The 20,049-nt window shown below is 39.9% G+C and overlaps 1 protein-coding gene across 1 annotated transcript in view; it reads left to right on the top strand.

Annotated features, from left to right (window-relative positions):
- Positions 1 to 19,322, top strand: part of LOC104686779 (interleukin-6 receptor subunit beta-like) — a 33,204-nt gene extending 13,882 nt beyond the window's left edge. Inside the window, exons 8-15 of the mRNA XM_019283269.2 lie at positions 29 to 239; positions 2,334 to 2,492; positions 3,544 to 3,666; positions 4,236 to 4,388; positions 7,157 to 7,300; positions 10,271 to 10,367; positions 12,336 to 12,399; positions 14,778 to 19,322. Coding sequence (XP_019138814.2) covers positions 29 to 239; positions 2,334 to 2,492; positions 3,544 to 3,666; positions 4,236 to 4,388; positions 7,157 to 7,300; positions 10,271 to 10,367; positions 12,336 to 12,399; positions 14,778 to 15,254 — 1,428 coding nt within the window. The 3' untranslated portion in view covers positions 15,255 to 19,322. The remainder of the gene's footprint in view (positions 1 to 28; positions 240 to 2,333; positions 2,493 to 3,543; positions 3,667 to 4,235; positions 4,389 to 7,156; positions 7,301 to 10,270; positions 10,368 to 12,335; positions 12,400 to 14,777) is intronic.
- Positions 19,323 to 20,049: the final 727 nt, after the last annotated feature.

Here is a 20,049-nt window from a genome sequence, read left to right on the forward strand (position 1 = left end):
AGAATAATAATGTTTTTCCTCTTGCTAGGTAGCACAAAATGAGAACGTCCTTGGATATTTCGTTAATGTGGAAAGAATACCCAACAGCTGCAGCCACTCACCAAATCGCATCTCTCTCAAAGAGGGAAAAATTCTTGTAAATCTCTCCATGGCTTACTATAGAGTTAATATTTCTGCCTATAATGAAGCAGGAGAATCTCCACAAGCCATGTATATTGTCCCAGAATTCTATGGAACAGGTACTTACCTCATCATTCATTCACCAGAGTGGTTGGGAAGTTTTATGACCAATCTCCAAGGCTACTTTTAGACATACTTTGGGATAGGTGAAAGCATTCTCTTGAATATTTTTTAGGCTGATATTTTTACATACTGGGAGTCAGAATTGTTTCTTAAGAAGATACTTTGGTAGAAGTTAAGAGATAGTAATTTAATATTCAGTTTAGCACTTATTGTTCCTTAAGCTAGAGAAAGTACCGTGTGCTGGATGTACTTCAGAAAATGGTTTATGGACTGTCCTCAACATCAAGTAGATGTCATGTTTTAAAAAAAAGTTCACAGAACTATGTGCAAGTCTAAATTTTTGAGGTAAATAACTATTAAGAGACCTGCTACTGTCCTTTATTTCATTATTACTCTAAATGGCACATAGGAGAAGGAACAGATAGGATGTACATGTCACTTTCTAATGAACATGTAAGCTTTGTAACGCCTTAACAAACAGTCTTTTCTTTTAAAAAATAAACCTAACAATGTTTTCCTTATAATATAAGCTAGATTCATGTGTTACAATCTTGAGGTATATTTATTGCAATATAAGAAGAACCTCTCTTACAAAGTAAGATTTTTTTTTTTAAATTAAGCTATAGCATTCACAAGCAAAGATGTGTGCAAGTACCCTTGCTGAGCTTCAGATAGCTGCAAATGACTGCTTATCCAGAATTCTCTAACACACCCCTCATTCTCTTCTCCTTTGTCCTGCTAAGAGGTAAAAGCTTGATTTTGCCCTTACATTTCAGTCCCTTAGCTCTCTTCTGATAAAATATATCAACCGTTTCAAGCCACCTTTTCACTGACAATGCTGTCTACTGAACCTCTGAGCCTGTATTTCACGGCTCTCTCCACCTGTTTCTATTTGACTGTACTTCAGCACAACTTCTCTGTATCTATCATGAATTACTGAGAAGATACTTAATGCGCATTAAGTCCATTCTCAAGATAAATTCCTTCTCAGCACACACAACTTTTCCTCAGCTAGTACAGCCATTTTCTTTACAGAATCATAGAATCAATTAATTTGGAAAAGACCTCTGAGATCGTTGAGTCCAATCTGTGATCTAACACCACCTTGTCCATAAGACCGTGGCACTAAAGTGACACATCCCGTCTTTTCTTAAATATTTTCAGGGACAGTGACTCCACCACCTCCCTGGGCAGCCCATTCCAATACCCAATCACTCTTTCTGTGAAGAAATTCTTCCTAATGTTGAGCCTAAACCTCCCCTGGCACAGCTTGAGACTGTGCCTCTTGTCCTATTGCTAATGGCTTGGGGGAAGAGACTGACCCCCACCTGGCTACAGCCTCCTTTCAGGCAGTTGCAGAGACTGATAAAGTCTCCCCTGAGCCTCCTTTTCTCCAGGCTAAACAACCGCAGCCCTTTCAAACAACCCCAGCAACCCCAGTTCCCTTGGACAACCACAGCTCCCTCAAAATTAATTTGCCTTTCTTGGATTGCTTTCCAGACAGGAGATAAAACAGAGAGCATGTATATCTGCCACAAGGTCCACTTCTTGTCTCAAAATGGCAGGTTGCTCTTCTCCCTCCTTAGTGTCAGTAAGAAGATCTTTCCTAGTTTGGTAGCCTGTCTTTTATAATGTCAAAATCTTCATGATCCTTTCAGAAAATGCAAAATATATGAAATATAAAATTATCTAGCTATGATTCATTGTTCTCCTCCTCCCCTACCCAGGCAAGCATTATCTCACAGTTGCTCTGTGTATAGCAGTTACTAGCGGCTCACAGGAACTTATTTAGCAACACCAGACTTCCTCTTCCTGAGGCTTGGAACAACCATTTCATTTCCAACAATCAGAAACAAGGAAAAGTCATGAACAGCAATCAACACTGTAGCCCCCAGACACCATTGCATTGTAAATGCTCAGTTTCCTGTATTGAAATACTGGTGTAAACCTTACTATGGTAAGTGGGTCACTTGCAATGGTAACTACTTAATGAATAACCTCCAAAGACAGAGCAAAATGGATAAAGAAAAACCATAGGGGAGAAAACTACTTTTCTGTTTATTAACCTTTAATTGTATATTTGTTCACAGACTTGCCTGGTCAAATCCATGTCAAAAGCCAGGGAACCAATGCAGTTGTCACATGGACTCCAGAATACAATCCAAAATGTTTTGTGGTTGACTGGGGCACTGGTAAAGAGGATATGCACATGAAAATAGTAACTACGGCTACCGGAAATTTCACACTAGGTAACAGCAACCACTGCACCTCCTATGGAGGCACCCTTTCATCTCTTGGTTATTTTTGGTTGGGCAGAGTAGGATTTTCATTCTGTTTTTAAGGGCAAACTGAAGATCCATCCAGATAAGTGCAACTCTTAATATTTGTCCAGTATTGAGTCATCATCTAATGCTTAGCAACATTAAGGCAGATAAAAAGCAGAGTTTTCATTAGGATTCTTCTGGATCCTGTTGGGCAAGAAATTCAGCTAAGCTGCTGGTACAATGTCTCTCCTTGCCCACATTCCAGGCACACCTGGCTTTACTGGCTTTAAAAAAAACTTTCATCTTGTACCTAGGTAAGCTTGTCTTTCAATAAAAACTGCTCTATTAAACAGACTCTCTAAGATTAATTTCTATTTTTATCCCAATGTCTGTATTTGTCAAAGCTGAAGTTCTCAAGTCCAGTATTCCGCTTACCAAGCTAGGCATGATGGGCTTCAGTCAGGGATTTCTTTATGGAACAGACATTGAAAATCTTTATTAAAGTCATGTAGGTGGCCTCTTGCAAAAGCCATTCAGGACTGGTTTTTATGTACAGTAGAGAACATTTAGCTTCAGAGTTCTACAAAGTCTTCTAGAGAGTTCACTGTTTACCTTGGTTCTTCTGCAACATCTGCAGTGCCACATTATATCTAGGTTTTTTGCTTGTTTATATATTCTAGCTGAGTGGGAAATATCTATCCCTGAATTAAGATAACTACAGCCATTTTAGTTCCCAATTTCTCCTTCAGCAGAAGCCTCCCATAGGGAGACTATAAACAGATCAGTCATCTTTTAAAAGAAAACCCATGTTATGTCCTGTTCTGATTTTGAAATAGTTAGCATTAAGCATCCAGAGACACTGAAGAAGGATGTACATATTTTGTACTCAATATAAAGCACTATACAATTATACTATGCTTTGAATCTCAGAAAGCAAGAACTATACAGAAAAACTATGAAGCTGTTGTCTTTCCTCTACTTCTTTGTAATTTATAACTTTTCAGTAAACCCTGACATACCTTTATTTGTTTTCCAGACAATTTTCAACCATATAAGTTGTACAAAATAATGGTACATGCATCTGATGTGTGTCAGTGTGAAAGTTTCCTAAGACATGAAATGACTTTTGGAGTGACCCACTTTTACACCGTTGAAGGAGGTATTCCTCCCCTTTGAACAACCTCACCCATTATATTTCTTCTTGTTTCCTATCTGCAGCAATAAAAGGGAGGCTACACAAGATTTCTTTTCCAGGTGACTGAACAGCATTCTCCAGTTAGCGTTGCCTTTAGGCTTAGCAGTTATGTCCTAGCAGTGAATTACCTGAATGCTGTTCCTTACTGACAAGTCCACAGAAATATTTATTACATGCGACATTACCAGAAATAACAGGAAGAGGGTCTCAGACCCATGAGGCTCAAATTTAAATTAAATCGGATTTTCCAATCCCAATTTCATAGTGTCTTATATTGCAAATTGAAAGGAGTATGACTGTCACTATTGGAGTAAAATATTCATAATGAGACAGTCACAATTTCTGCCTATTTTGGTATTGTTTAAGGTGAGGGGCTTTTACTCTATGGGATTTTGCCTTTCTCTTGCATCCTTTACGTTGTATTTATGGGATCTAGAATCCGACAAGAAACTCTCTTGGAAGCAGCTAGGTTTCAGTCTTGTATGTCTACTGCACAGGTATTGATGCAGAACTCAAATATCTGTTTTTTTAAGTTCCTAGGACAGGTCCTGGTCATGTGACAATTCTGAATATCACAAAGCATTCTGCAGTTGTGAAGTGGACTGAAATACCTGCAGAAGACTGTTTGGGCTTTCTCCAGGGATACAGGATCAGTTACACAGATTCATCAAGGCAGAAGTCTCCGGGTAAGCCACCATTGCCAGAAAAAAGCAGCAGCTCAGAGTTAAGAAAGAAAAGTTTAATTCAGACCATTAAGTATACTGAGTTATTTATGCTTTCTGTGCAAACTGAGTGCTCTGCTCTCAAAGGTCAGCTCCTGGTTAGACTTTTTGTGCTCTAGATGCTCCCATGAACACCTAGAATTTTCTAGATATTATCTCAAATTAAATATTGCTACTTCCTTGAAAATTAATTTACAGCAGAATTCTCTAGTAACACTTAAAGGAAGACATACACTTACAGTATTTCTGAAGTATTAAGATTTCAGTCACAACACCTTTATGTTTCATCGCAACTCATCCGAGCTTGAGTCTGAGCCTTTGTATAGGATGTAAGACATTATATATTTCATTTTTCAACTCAATTAGCAGTTTGTAATTCTTACCGGTTTCCAAAGACACCACTATAAATTTACTTTTAGAAACATTTTCTTAAATTGGTAGTTTTTACGTTTAATTTTGGACTTGATGACCTCAAAGGTCTTTTTCAACCTTAACAAACTACAAATGATGGTACAAACATTAACAAATGATGAAACTTCTACACATTGGAATAAATGAGTAGCTGTGAATTCAAACCACTTGAGTTTTCAATTAAAAAAATCCCCATACTTCTTTTGATAAGCATTTTCTTTCTGCTCTATAGTGGGAAGTCTCTTTGCCATAAGTAATAACACATTATCTTTGTACATACTGACTTTCAAATAAAATTGTAGACATGCTAGAGAAGACAAAGAGCATCTAAGACAAAGGGAGAGAGTAAGAGTTCTGTAATTCATGTTGACCTATGCCTTTACAGAGCCATAGTCTTCTGGAGACTCTATTCCACTTCAAATACCTATCTGAAAGCACAAGAGGAGCCAGAATGGGAACATCCAGGACTGAACCTAATTTCTTTTTTTTTCCTCTGCCTTAACCAGTCAATACAGCAGTGACATGACACCCAATTGCCATGTTTTCCAGGCAGGGAGTATAATTCTATTGGAGAATTTGGGGGACGAAAGTCCATAGGCTACAGCACCACATCTACTTCTGTGAAGATCTTAAATCCACAGTGACAAACTTGAAAAGTAATTTCTGCCCCATTAAAAACATCCTTACAACATGGTTGCATGTACATTATTCTGGCCAAGGGAAAAATCCCTGCACCATCAGAAAAGAAAGGCTGAGCTGAAAGCCCCACAAAGCAGGTAAAGCAGAATGCACAGCCCTGTTCCTGTACTGAATGATGAGTAATAGTATTAGCATAAATCAAGCTGAACAACTACTTGAGTGAGACTAAAGCTTTGATAAGGGCTAGTCCTAATGTTAACTGTTACAATCAACGTAAAAACAATGCTTCAGCATGTTAGATATATTTTCCTCTCATGAAGTGTACACAGCCTTCTGAATTCTTCACCAGTGATGGTTTGACCCTGGCTGGGTACCAGAGCAACTGGATGCCAGACCCACTCTGTCCCCTCTGCAAGTGGACAGGGGAGAGAAAATAAAACATTCACGGGTTGAGATAAGGACTAGAAGAGATCTCAGATTACTCTATGGACAAAACAGACTTGGCTTGGGGAAATTAATGGAATTTAATGCCAGTGAAATTCAGAGTAGGATAATGACAAGTAAAACAGATCTTTAAAACACCTTTCTCCACCACTCCCTCCTTCCCAGGCTCTACCTCTTCCCCATCAGCAGCACAGGGAGACACAGACTGGGGCTTGTGGTCAGTTTATCACGGATTGTTTCTGCCACTGTTCAGGGAGAAGAGTCTTCCTGCTCCAGTGTGGGGTGCCTCCCATGGGAGACAGATCTCTGTGAATTTCTCCAGTGTGAGTCCATCCCATGGGTTACAGTTCTTCATGAACTGCTCCAGCATTCACAGTGTTCACTTCTTACAGGGTGTAGTCCTTCAGCCTGCCCCAGCGTGGATCTCCCATAGGGTCACAAGTCCTACTGGGAAACCTGCTTCAGCATGGGCTTTTCTCTACATGGGTTTGCAGGTCCCTGCCAGGACCCTGCTCCAGCACAGGCCTCCCACAGGTTCACAACCCACTCTCAGGCCTCCTCTGCTCTGGCCTGGGTCTCCTCCACAGGCTGCAGGTGGATCTCTGCATCCCCAGGCACCTCCATGGGTTCAGGGCCACAGCTGCCTCGCCATGAACCATGAACCACAAACCACGTGCTGCAGGGGAACCTCAGCTGCAGCACCTGGAGCACTTCCTGCCCCTCCTTCTCTCCAGGCCTTGGTGTCTGCAGGGCTGTTCCTCTCACACATTCTCACCCTGCTCTTCTCTGGCTGCAATTACATTTGCACAATAACTTTCTTTTCCTTTTAAATCTGTTATCACGCAGGCATTACCACCCTTTCTAATTGGCTCAGCCTTGGCCAGCAGCACATCTGTCCTGGGGCCAGCTGGAATTGGATCTGTTGGACATGGGCAGCTTCTGGCAGCTTCTCACAGAAGCTGCCCCTGTAGCCCCCCTGCTACCAAAACGTGGCCATGCAAACCCAATACAGCTTTGGTGTGTTAAAAGCTCATGCTTCTTACCTCTGCATTTAAAATGTACATAAATATTTCAGAGAAATCTGGTATCCATCCAAAGAACATCTGCACAGTGTGATTTCCTCCAGATGAGGATTAGGGCATTGAAATTTTGCCTCTTCCCCAGTCAGCAACACTGATACATGCTCAGTCATGAGAGTTCATCTAATCATCTCCTCCCCAAACCCTCCTGTATTTCAGCTCTTACTCTCAACTCTTCTACCACAACTTACCATCTCACCGGACTGAAGGAAAAGACCACCTATCGTGTACAGATTTCAGGATTCACTAGTGCTGGAGAAGGACCTCTGACTCTTTCACAACCTTTCAGCACTCCAAAATATGGTACTCTGGAACCTCTATGCATCTGCATTAGTCAGCATGAATCCTTGCTTTATGCTCTCTCTGTGCTTACTCACAAGGTTTATTAGTCAATCCTCAGTTGCTGAGAGCAAATACAGAAAATTGTTCCTCTGTAAGAGGTAAACTTTTATCACAGAACAACTCTGCCTGTATTTCATTACCTAGTATACAGGGAAGATTTAGCTAGGGTTCTTCATTTCTGAGACCTTTTCTGACCTTCTTGCGCTAGCTATGTGCACATATCTTTATCTATTGACAGTTACTGTCATAGATTTCAGCAGTTTAAATTTCTGCCTGACTAGTAAAGTTCAATCATCTGCTCTTGGCAAAATCCTGAGCAATCACATAAAACTGGCTTCCTGAGCCATTAACTGTAAAATTAAAAAATTAAGTATCTTTCGATTGCTCCTATGTGGGTGAAAACTAACCAAAGTGGTTTTTGCTTTGTTATAATTTAAGTACATTTTAAGTAACAGGTCCTTTAGCTCGCTGGCAAAAGTTTTCTTGTCTCAGAGGTGCCTGGAAAGGCTAATACCAATACAATTACATTTAAAAAGTCTAAAGAACTTAAAATCATGTAGGGTTGACTAAACTTAGTCTTTCAAACATTTTTCACACTTCACCAGTTAAACTAAAACTAACACTGCAACAGACTTATTTTTGTTTGACCACAGGTTCCCTTAATGAATCTTTCTAAATAGAAAAAGAAAAGAACATGCTAAGATGCTATCAGTAACCTGTAAAATTCAGAGACAATAGTATGAAAATGCTTTCTTCCCACAAAAACTTCTGTGTGTTAAGTGAAGGAGGTATAAAATCAAACAACTGAATAGTCAAAAGTGTGAAGCAGAAAAAAAAAGACGAGAAATATAAAATATTTCTTGAAATCAACAAGGATTGCACCCCTCCTCCCCCCTACTGAAAACTTTCTCCTGTCAATACAAAATATTAAAGTGGAGCTTTTCTGCAGGACTCTATTCCACTCATCCTAACAAACATATATTTGGAGAGGGTTCAATTGTTCAGTAAAGTAACAAAAATGCAGAGTGAGATTAATACAATGTTTTAAAAATTCAAGTAATTACAGTGAATTTAAACATTACATTTACTATTTTTCCTCTCCCCCAATATTTCACAGGTCACTTAATCCATTAGGAGAATCTCAGGTTTCTTTGCTATTAAAGCCTTTTTCAGCAACAAGGCAATACATAGCTTTCTAAATTAGTTTTTACTACTAGGTAGCTGTTTGGTTAAAAAAAAAAAAAAGAGACATTTTTGCTGGGGGATGGGTAGGAAAAGAAAAACAAGTGGCTTTTTGCAAATATGGTTTGTCAATATCAGTAACACAATCATGAACTGGCCACACTTTCCTGGCACTATTTTTAAACTTTTGATGTATCCATCTATAAAAAAGACCTCTACACCGACTCAGTCTTAACATCACAATCAGTTTTGGTTCCGGTGTTAGCAGCAGTGTTACTGCCCGAGCACTTTATCAACCTTCATTAACCTCTCAAACACTTTCTCCTCTTTAGGCAGGTGGGATATTGATAGAAAGTACCTCAAGCAAGTATTAACAGAGGCGATAGGAGACATAGGTTTGCACCAAGGATTGACAAGTGGCTGATTACAGACAAAGTGGTCTTAATGTTCTTAGAAAGTAAAGCATGGACACTAACCAAATACACAAAACATATTATTGCTATGAGGACCATGCATGATCTCACAAAAACCCCAACCAAATAAAACAAACAAACAAAACCCAACCAAAACCAACCAGCCAAAAAATCTCCGAAACCCTACTAATAAATCCTGAAACAGATTAGAAGCCACTTTCGCTCAAATAGTTTCTTGTCAAGTCAGACATGCATGAGGGTCCTGACCTACTAAAATCAACTGGAGCTCATGTAACAGCATGGGGTGAAAAAGTATACTTGACAGGTTGGAGAGAAGGGCAGAGAAGAACCCTCTGAAATTCAGCAAAGGCAAATGCCAGGCCCTCCACCTGGGGAAGAACAAGCCCAGGCACCAGCACAGGCTGGGGCTGACCTGCTGGGGGGCAGCTCTGCAGCGAGGGACCTGCGGGTCCTGGTGGACACCAAGCTGTCCATGAGCCAGCAGAGTGTCCTGGTGGCCAAGGAGGCCAATGGTATCCTGGGGGGCATTAGGAATGGCATTGCCAGCAGGTCATGGAAGGCGATCCTGCCCCTGTACTCAGCCCTGGTGAGGCCTCACCTGGAGAGCTGTGTCCAGTTCTGGGCTCCTCAGGACAAGAGAGACATGGAACTCCTGAGTGGGTCCAGTGGAGGCTACAAAGGTGTTTAGGGAACTGGAGCACCTTACTAATGAGGAACAGCTGAGGGAGCTGGGCCTTTTCATCCTGGAGTAGAGGCAACAGAGAGGGGATCTTACCAATGTATACAAATACACTAAGGGCAAGTGTCAGGAGGATGGGGCCAGACTCTTTTCTGTAATGCCCAGTGACACAACAAGAGGCAATGATCATAAACTGAGACACAGGGATTTCCATCTGAACATGAGGAAGAGCTTCTTTACTGTGAGGGTGATGGAGCACAAGAACAGATTGGCCAGAGAGGCTGGGGAGTCTTCTTCCCTAGAGATATTCAAAACCTGCCTGGATGCCATCCTGTATCACCTGCTCTAGGCGAACCTGCTTTAGCAGGGGGTTAGAACAGGTGATCTTCAGAGATCCCTTCTAATCCCCACTGTTCTGTGACTCTATGATACCTAGATATCTTAAGAATACAAACCTGAAAAGCTCATACTCCCCTGAAAATACCAGGTCTAGTTTTAACTAGATTTTACTTAAATTCCAGAAGAAGTGTAAAGTTGGCTTTGACTTCTGTTTGAAATACTTCTCTCATGAAGTTAATAAGGCCTTTCTGTACTTAAACACCATAAATCTGATTCTATCTTTCTGTTTCCCATCAGATAAAGGAGAATTTGAAGGTTTTGTGATTGGCCTTTGTTTCAGCATGATACTCATTCTGGTTTTTGCACCGCTCATTTGTTCTCTAGTGCTTAAAAGGTAAGAACAGAATATTGGCTGGAGTTGTTAGCAGCACTCTTGTTTTGCTTAGATCTGGGCTTCATAGCACTGAGCCTTTTTTGTCATTAAAGGCAACACAACTCAAAAAACACACAACATAAAAGCCACTGTACTCATTTGCACAGTGAGAGCAATTACAAGTCACTATATGCTGAATAAAATAGTAAAAAGAGTTTGTGAAAAATCTATCATCTTTAGCTTTTGATTCCATTATCTAACCACCTCCTGTCACAAACACCCTTAGAAAGAGCCAGGACCATTTCTCACAGTGGGAAATATGCTCTATATGTAGATAAAGCATGCATTTAATTGTTTTTATCTAACATGTTTCTTGCAAACACATTTAGATATTAAAGGTATAAAGTATGCATACAAGCACATAATGAGAAAGAATAATATATGAATAAGTAGGAACAAGACAGAAAAACAAGGGTGCCTGTAAGATGTGAAGGTGGTCCTCTTATTTTAGGAGAAATTGTTTCCCACAATAATAAAGTATTCACCCCCACATAATAATCTGAGGCACAATATTGCAGCATACACTACGACTTAAAGAAAATGGTTTGCATAGTAATGGGTTCTAGTATTAATTTTTTGACAAACTTAATTGCATACAGCCAGTCATGTTACTATTTAGTGTCCTAGAACACTACCCTCCCTTTTTCCCCTCTTCACACAGCACCAGCCTCAGAAGCTGAAAGCGCAGCAGCTAAAGGACAGATGGCGCAACCTGTGGCTTGAAAGCCATGAAAACCACAGCATGACATAGCCTGCTTTAGCTTAAACTCCTGTCCTTGCCTCTGGGAAACATACTCCCCATGAAGCCTCCTGTGCTCTTACCTTTTCAGATTGTACTTTGAGTTCCACTGTGTCTGATACAGTAGTTTTGACAAGAACTTCTGAGACCTACACCAAAGTTTTGACCTAGAGCAAACTTAATTGTGTTAAACTAAGACCACACTTCATTGTCTGCACCCAATAGGAAAGAAAATGACAAAAACCCCTATAAAACAAATAGGCAGCACACAGGAACCCAGCACAGCACTACAAAAGAGTGCTTAGATTTGTAAATTTGTAGTAATATTGAACATTTTTAACTGAGATGAAGGGTGCAGCAAAACCCTCATCTCAATTGCCTTCTTCATTTGTAAAAAAGGAGCCAGCCAGTGAGCCAAACACCTATCTTCACAGGATCAGCAAGAGATCCAGTAACTTTACAGCTACATTCTTCACCTCAAACCACAGCCTAAGCAGACGTGAAGTATCCTAAAGCTAATGAAATCTAGGTTTAATTTCAAAACTGAAAAACATTGAAGCCAACACTAAGGCTGAGTGATGGACTACTTAAACTATCAGCCTCTCTTAATGCTGTGTTGAGGCTTTTTTAATGGAGGTGAGATGCTGTATGTAATAGCTCCCAGAATGAGCCAAACACAATCCGGAAAGAGCAGGAGCTGTGTTGCCCCCTTAGAGCTTCTTCCAGACCACCAGTGCCATTGCACACGGGCTGAATGAAGCAGTATCTTGCTCTTCATATTTAACGGAAAGGAAGCCCAGGAGCAAGTACTTACTGAAACAAACTTTGTCCTAGTTGTCCCAAAGCCCTCAAAAAAGAGAGAGGTTTTTTGGAAATGATAACTAATTAGATGTATAGAAATATTAGATGTATAGATTAAATGTATAGAAAGAGACAACTTTGCCAGCACTTTCACAGCTCCTTTGTCATTGAACAAAGATGCTAATCATCATTAACTCAGCATTTCAGTGTCGACTACTGAGTTTGTTCTTCAGCTTCTAATTAGCATTATGCTTAAAAATCTCTGTAGAATACCTTTTTTTGATGGTCACAAAAATATTAATATGTTATATAGGAACAGTAATTAATTTAAATGCATAGGAAACGTCAGTCATTTAACCTGATTATAAATTTAAAATGCTTCTTTACAGGCTGAAAATATCATACTGGCCCAGTGTACCAAGCCCAAGAAACAGCAGTGCACTCCAAGATATGGCAAGTACTCTTCTGATAGCATGAAAAAATACACAGGGGAGATCTTTGATTAATCTATAATGCCAGTCATTTGTTCTTTCATACTTCACTCCAGAAGATGTCTAATATCAACAGCAGGAAAGCCAGAGTAATATTCAAAATACAGGATAGGGGATGGTTGTTATTTAGGCATAGGCTGTATATTCTTTTAAATTTAATAAAGGTCTCAGACTTTTCTGAGTACATTGTAGAGCATTTTTAAAGGCATGGTTCTTAAAAGAACAAATCAAAGCTGAATGGGGGTAGATGGAGGCTAAAGAGAGAAATTCAGTATTTATATCCAGTCAGTTTTCACCAACTCAAACTGATTATTAAGTCCAAGTTATTCAAAATACAAAGTAATGAATTGTGGCCTAATTCCAGAGAAGTCTCATGACAGAGGGCATGTGACATGGTGTTTTCTGAAGTCTGCTCCTCACTCCTCAGACCCTGCTTGCCTCCAAAGGGACTCTGGCTGGCAGCTGGTGGCTGGCTGAGGAGCACCTACTGGTCAACAGGCACCAAGGTTCAGCAGCATCCTCACATCTTGCCCACAGCTTTCTCATATGTTTTGATAAGTATACCTTAATTTCAGCACTAAAAAAGCAGGGAAATCAGCTGTTAGGAAAAAATAAAGCTGTTAGAAGCAGCTGCTGGAGACCACATTATCCACCTTTGCCTATTAGTGGACTTGTTTTTATCTTTGCCTTCTTGCCTTCCCCGTTTTAATAAGATTTCTGCAGCGGTTTTGGTGACATCTGATACTAAAAGTTCTCGTCTTAGAACACCTACGTTTATCTCTTAAGTCTCAGACCACCTACCACTGTGTTTTTGGAGCAGGCACTAATACTGCTTCCCTTCTTAAATCTCTTTTTCTGGAAGGCCTGACCTTAATTTGGCACTTGTCAATCTAGTAGTTTCTCTCATGATCTTTAACAAGCAGACTTCTATCTAGTCAAATTTCAGGCATTGGCTAGTAGGTGTCTACAAGCCAGACAGTGGCCAAAACTGGGATACAGAGTGAAGTAATCAGAAACAAAATTTCAGAAGACCCTGATAGTCTGCTAGTAATCAGAAGTTTTGCTGAATATCAGCATTGCTTCCTGTGACACAGCAAGTATGGATTTTCATATTCTGGATCAGGACTTCCTCACCTTCTTTATTCCTTTCTTCCACCTAAATGTAGATAAAGAAGTGATGAGTTCAGAGCTATTATCAGGTAGTCATTTTGCAGTGAAGAATTGCAAGTGAAATACACTGAGGCTGCATGCTACAGAAAGGACAAATAGGTTTTATGAACCACAGTGCCACTTTGACACAAAATATTTAAAAGCAAAATATATAAATTTAAAATGCCTTTAACTTTTCCTTCAGAGACAAAGCAACTGTCTAAGAAAATGAAGTCTGTGTTAACCACACCTGGTAAAGAATACCGTAATGTTGATAACATGTCAGACACAGAAATGCCAGATACCAGATAATGGCTTGGGAGAAAGCAGAAAAAGCACTATGTCAGGAGACAGTACAATAAACAGGTTACCAGATACATTGTAAAGAAGTAATTTGGTATTCTAAACAATTAATGAACTGTGGAGAAAGGCATTCCCCAAATGGGCGCTGCAAAACAGAGGCAGGGAGCAAATCTTGCTACATTCTGTATGTTTATTCTATCGCATTACAAGAGAAAAATACAGATATCTGATGTGGTATTGCTGAGATTTCAAAGAGCAGCATTCTTATTTCCCAGTCAGATCACAAATTGTAAGAAGAAGGAAATAAAAAAAAATACACACTTACTTATTTCTTGCAAAAAATATTTAGAGCAATGGGTGGGGCGGGGAGAAGGAAAGAAAAAAACCTAATAGCTATGCCAGCCTGCCCATAATTTAAAAAGCATTATGGCAAATGTGGGCAAACCCGGAACAATCTAAGTGGAAAATAAGAAAACTTGGTGTTACCACCTGTTCTCCATTTAACCATCCAGAATGTGCAAAAACTTGTTACCCCAGGTATACTCGGATCACAACATGGCATGAAGTTTAATAACAAACTGTTTGCAGCAGCTGACAGGTTAATCTCATCTGGCTGCTGTTGCTGCCTTTTTATAGTGACATATTTGCTAAATTTTTTGAAAGCTGTTGTTCTCAGAACAGCACATCATGAGACTTGCATTTTATCATCACACTTTTGGTCCCAAGTAAACGTAAAAGCAAGAAAAACTTTGCTTAAATACTTTGGGACAGGAGAAGAGGATCCCCTAAATTAGGGAAAAAAGTATTTTCACTCATATTTCTAAAACCAAAAATGAGATAAAATTAATTAATTAGCATATTATTCTTTTTCCTTGCTTTGTCTCACAGACTAACTGGAAACCCGTTTCAAAGTCACTGCTTCAGGCCCTGTCAGACAATGATACCACCAGCCTTTTTGTCATAGACCATGAGTCAAAGGCTCCTCTGATGCTAGACCTCTTCACAGATGGTGGACAAGGCAGCAAGTGTGACACTTGCCAGTCAGAAAATCCTAGCAATAACATAGACGTGAGTCTGAGGCATGAAGAAATCCCTGCAGAAGCAGTTACAAGTGAAGAAGACATCATTTCCATTGAAGTACCACTCTTGAGTGACTACGCCAGCATGGAGTTCAGCCAGAAAGCCCTGATGAGTCTGACAGTGAGCATGCCTGAAAGAGCTGCTCCTCCTCACCTGGAAATGGAACTAAGCAGTAAGCCAGCACAAACTGTGCATAAGGTTTTGTTTGCTTCCCAGGACTACCTCAAACAAAGCCAGGTAGTACTTTTGCCATCTGGACCAACTTTCATGGGACAAGTCAATTAAAACTGAAGCATCTTCATAATTTTCCTTACCATAAAATCAAGTTCCAACACTTCTGATGCCTCAGTGGAGGCACTAGGACCAAATAAGATAGTGAGCTTGTGACAATAGTTATCTCCACTACAGTAAGTTTCCTTGGTGAAATAGGTTGATTATATGATTAGATTAACTATTTCACCTCAGTCATTCAGTGGAAAGTCCTACCATCTTCACACAGGCAAAACTTTCAGGGACTCATATGAAAAATCTTTCAGTAAAGTACCTCTTGCTTGGTATTTTGTTCCAAGGCACTCAGGAGCCATTCAAGGCTTCCTCTCTAAGCACAGTATCCTTGTAGATATCAGGAGAATTCTCTACTCACTATGATCAACTTAAGATCTGAATTTCAGATCTCATAAGTTCTTCAGCAAAAAAATTTCACCAAGAGTATCTACCACTCCAAAGAAGCTCTCCAGTTGATCAAAGGTGGCCAGAGAAATTAGTCCAAGTCTTTCAAATTAGGAATCAAAAATTATGTTTATTGGTCTATGTAAAACACCATTAGTACTTTACATCCTAGAACTTTACTTATTGTACATAAATAGTGCTGTGTAAGTGAAGATGATAATAAGTTTCATTAACAGTATTGGAGTTGTTACTTGTATTAAATTAAGGTTATTTCCTCTTACAATTACCTACAAATTCAGATAAAACCCCATCTATATTCTGTGATGAGCTGTAGCTGCAGATATGTTTTCACACTGCATGGAATGTAAATAACTGTAACACAGACTTCAGGAGATGAACAGATAGCTCTGTTAGCCATCCCTCAAAAGATTGCATGGAAGAGGAGCCACTGGAATACAGGGGGTAAAAGTGTGTTCCTCAATATGCTTTCTATGCGACTCCATCAGGTATCTCCACAATGCAAGGAGTCTGAACCATTTTCAGCCTTACAAGAGTTTCTCAGTCATGAACTCTGCAGGCATGAATAGTCTGCACTTATTGTAGAAAACCCAGTTTATTGTTGTTGTCTAAAGCTTAAGGAGCATTTTATTAGAATTGCTTTGTGGAGAAAGAAATTGGTCAACTGTACCGTAAGTACCAGAGAATCCATAGATGGACTTTTTTTAAAATTCTATCTGTTGTAACTGCTAGATTTAGCTTAGCACGCTGTAGCTCCTGAGAGCTCAGCAGGGGTTACCCAGGCCAACGTGACCCGGTCACATCCCGCAGTCCATTTCGGATGGCCCCGCGATATTGCTCTGGTCAGCTATCAGCGTTACAACAGTGATGACAGAGGAGGCGAGAAGGGTCTCTCATGAGACCTGAGATGGCTTTAATCACACCTTGTCCTGGTGACCCTCAGAGGCAGAGAGACCTCGTAGTCTGGTGCAGGATGGTTTTGTCAGGGTCTCAGGGGCGGTCCCTGGGCAGGGTTGGGGTACAGGAACCAATAGGGAGAGCCCGAGGGAGTGGCCAGGAGTAGGGGCAGGGAAGAGCAGGAGGGAGAGTGCAGCATTGCAAAAGCAGCGGGTTAACAGGCTACCACATCTCTCATTAAAAGTGAAGGACAATTGACATTCACACAAATATTTCCATGCATACTAGGCAGTATGAATTGTAGAACAGCCATGCTTGCAAAAACTCAGAGAAATTCCATATCCCCCACTTCACTGATTTAGTGAGAATCCATAACAAAACCTGGTTTATTCATTTTCCTTATTTATATTCACGCTCTCTTTAACTACATCTCTCTATATCTGTTAAGACTGCCAGGAATAAACCTGTATTTCACTGTGGCTTATGCACCGGTTTTTTTCTTAGCACTCAAAATTCACTGTTCCCCCACAAAGCAATATGCGCTCATGGTTGTTAAATCTTGTAATTGAAACAAGGGATAAGAGGAGCACTCCCCAGAGATCACACAAGTTTGGAGAGTCTTTTAAATATCTTTCTACTTTTTTTAAACTTCAGTCTGGTGACCTCACCTGATTTGAATCTAAGAGAATGCAAATGATCCTGCTATTAGTGCAGTTATTTTTACTTGTAATATCTAGTAGTGGTGTTGAAGAGCTGTTCCAGACAATGAAGTTCTGATATACAATCAAGTAGTCATAATTTGTCCATATCCAAAATATAAGAATTATCTATGCTCCTTACTTACAGTATTTCTTTCATTTCTGGTCAAAGAAACTTATTTTCCTGGTGCAGTTTGTACCTTCAATAGCTTTACTCATCCCTGTAAACAATGAATTCTTCTTTTCTTACTCTGCACCTACCAAACCAATACATATTATTCTGTTATGGATAAAGTATGTATAAAGTAAGTAAGGAGAACCAAACCAAAGACTTGCAAGCAGTTTCAGTATATGAAGCAGGCTTATAGATGAAACTCAATAGACAGCTTGGGGTTTTAACCTGGTGATTATTAACTCCACTGTACTAGCCATTGTCTGACATCTCGCTAAAGAAAATTCATGTAACAGGACAGGAGAATTGTATTAGAAGCACCCATGGATATTAAATAGAAGAGATAGATGTATTCTACTTTCAGTTATAAAGCTCACAATATATGCAATTCTTAACTGATCTCATTAAAGCAGTATTTGTACAATAGCTGTAAACAGTACATTTGGGAGAATAAGAGATACATGAAAAATCTTGGTGTGGAGATTAGATATAAATGAAGAACTCATCCCATCATGATGAGTTCTTGAGAGCAAAGAAAGAAGCTTTTATATGGAGAGAAATAGAAGAGTACACTTGCTAAATATTTTCATGCAGCCAAAAAGGAGGCTTAGTTCGAATAATGTATTTACTCAGGGACACAGGATTAGGAGACACACTGCTCAGTTCTTCAGGTTAGGGAAAAATATCTTTCTGTGGTATGTTTTTATGGTTGGCTCTTCCGTGGAGATTTTTAGTTCAGTTGGAAGGGTCCTACAACAGTCATCTAGTTGTACTCTCTGACTTCTTCAGGCAGTTTAAAGAAATGTGTGCATATACTGGTGTATAGTGACTGCAGAAGCCTTCCTCTACAAATAAACATGTTCATTCCATGTGCCATAGTACTGTTCAAGTGGTTTGTGTAGTGTTCTTAGCTTCAATATCCTTAGCTTCAATGTATGTTATGCTGAGTGAAATTGCAGATATGAAGGCTCAGGACCTTGCACAAAAGGCAAGATATTTTATAATTAAAATTTTGCTTTCTTTTCACATTCATCATAGCTCTGGATGATCTGGATGATCATTAGTGAGAATTTAGACATGGTAAAAGCTTAGACAACTGTAGGCCTGGAGGCACATCAGCACATCACATCGGCATATGCACATCAGCATAGTGATTTATAGCAGGGGATATTGTACTGCAAGGTTACAGTGCTTTAGCATTCTGTATCTACAGAGAAAGGAAAGTAATAGTCTAATATAGCACAAAGCTAGGTTACTACTTTTTCTGGCAGCCAGAGTAGATGGTTTTGCTTGCATGGACATGAAGATTTTTTTAATTATTTTAAATTTTTTTATTATATTTTTTATTTAGTGCTTAAAAGTCAGACTACAGTCCAGTAGTTAGCACTGAAAATTCCCACAGTGTGTCAGAGACAAAACAAACAAGTACTCATCCTGGAACAGGAGATTGCAGCAACCACAGTATTGTAGAGGTTGACTCTGTATTAGTTAACAAATGAATAATAATGTCTACCAAATATCTACAAATTCCCCCAGAATCTAAGCATTAGAGGTACTGTGACAACCCTTAAAGCCACTTTTATGCCACAATAGTATCTGCAGTCGTGCAGAGTCCTCTGGAAAGAAAACACAGGGGCATCCTGTCAACCCAAGTCAACTGCAGTTACTGCTACAAAAAACATAAAATAATGTAGCAATTCAGGAAAGACCTCTAGCTCCAGAAGACACCCATCTTGGAGCTCTTGACTCTGTGTCACAAGCTCTTGGTTTGCCTGTTTCTCTTTCTCTTGATGGCACTCTAGGTCTGCTGCCTGAATGATGTTAAATGTGTTCCGGTACAATGTTGATGGAATCTGTATGAACCTGGATAATAAAACTTGTGACAGCTTACACCACTAATTTCTGAGCACTGTTTATAGAAGACTGCTGCCAAGACAGATCATTCCATGCCAGTGGTGTTGGGATGGGAATAATCTTATCCTCACACCTGTTTCAATTCTATAGCAGAACCACCAGTCTGATTAATAAAACTTAGAACAGCCTGCTGTGCTAGAAATGGTCATTCCCATTATTCATCCTCAGAGACCCCTCCAGTGCTTCACAGAATCACAGGATCACTGAGGTTGGAAAAGGCCTTTAGGATTGAGACCAACTGCAAACCTAATACTTCCAAGCCCACCACTAAACCATGTCCTTAAGCGCCTCCAGAGATGGAGACTTAACCAGTTCCCTGGGCAGCCTGTTCCAAGGCTTGACAAATCCTCCTGTGAAAAAAGGTTTCCAAGTATTCAATCTAAACCTCCCCTGGTGCAACTTGGGGCCATTTCCTCTAATCCTCTCACTTGTTACCTGTGAGAATGTACTGGCACTCACCTCACTGCAACCTCCTTTCAGGCAGTTGTAAAGGGTGATAAGATCCCTTCCCTGAGCCTCCTTCTCTCCAGGCTAAACATCCCCAGCTCCCTCAGCCATTCCTTGTAAGACCTATGCTCTAACTTCATTCCACAAAGCCTTCCCCAGGCAATCTGGTGGGCTTATTACTTTACAGAAATAAACCCACCAAGGAAGTAATCTGGATTTGTTGAAGTGGTAGACACAGGAGACAAAGAAAAATCCTGAAGAATGA

Source organism: Corvus cornix, chromosome Z (assembly GCF_000738735.6).
Source record: "Corvus cornix cornix isolate S_Up_H32 chromosome Z, ASM73873v5, whole genome shotgun sequence".
In the NCBI taxonomy this organism is placed as follows: Eukaryota; Metazoa; Chordata; class Aves; order Passeriformes; family Corvidae; genus Corvus; species Corvus cornix.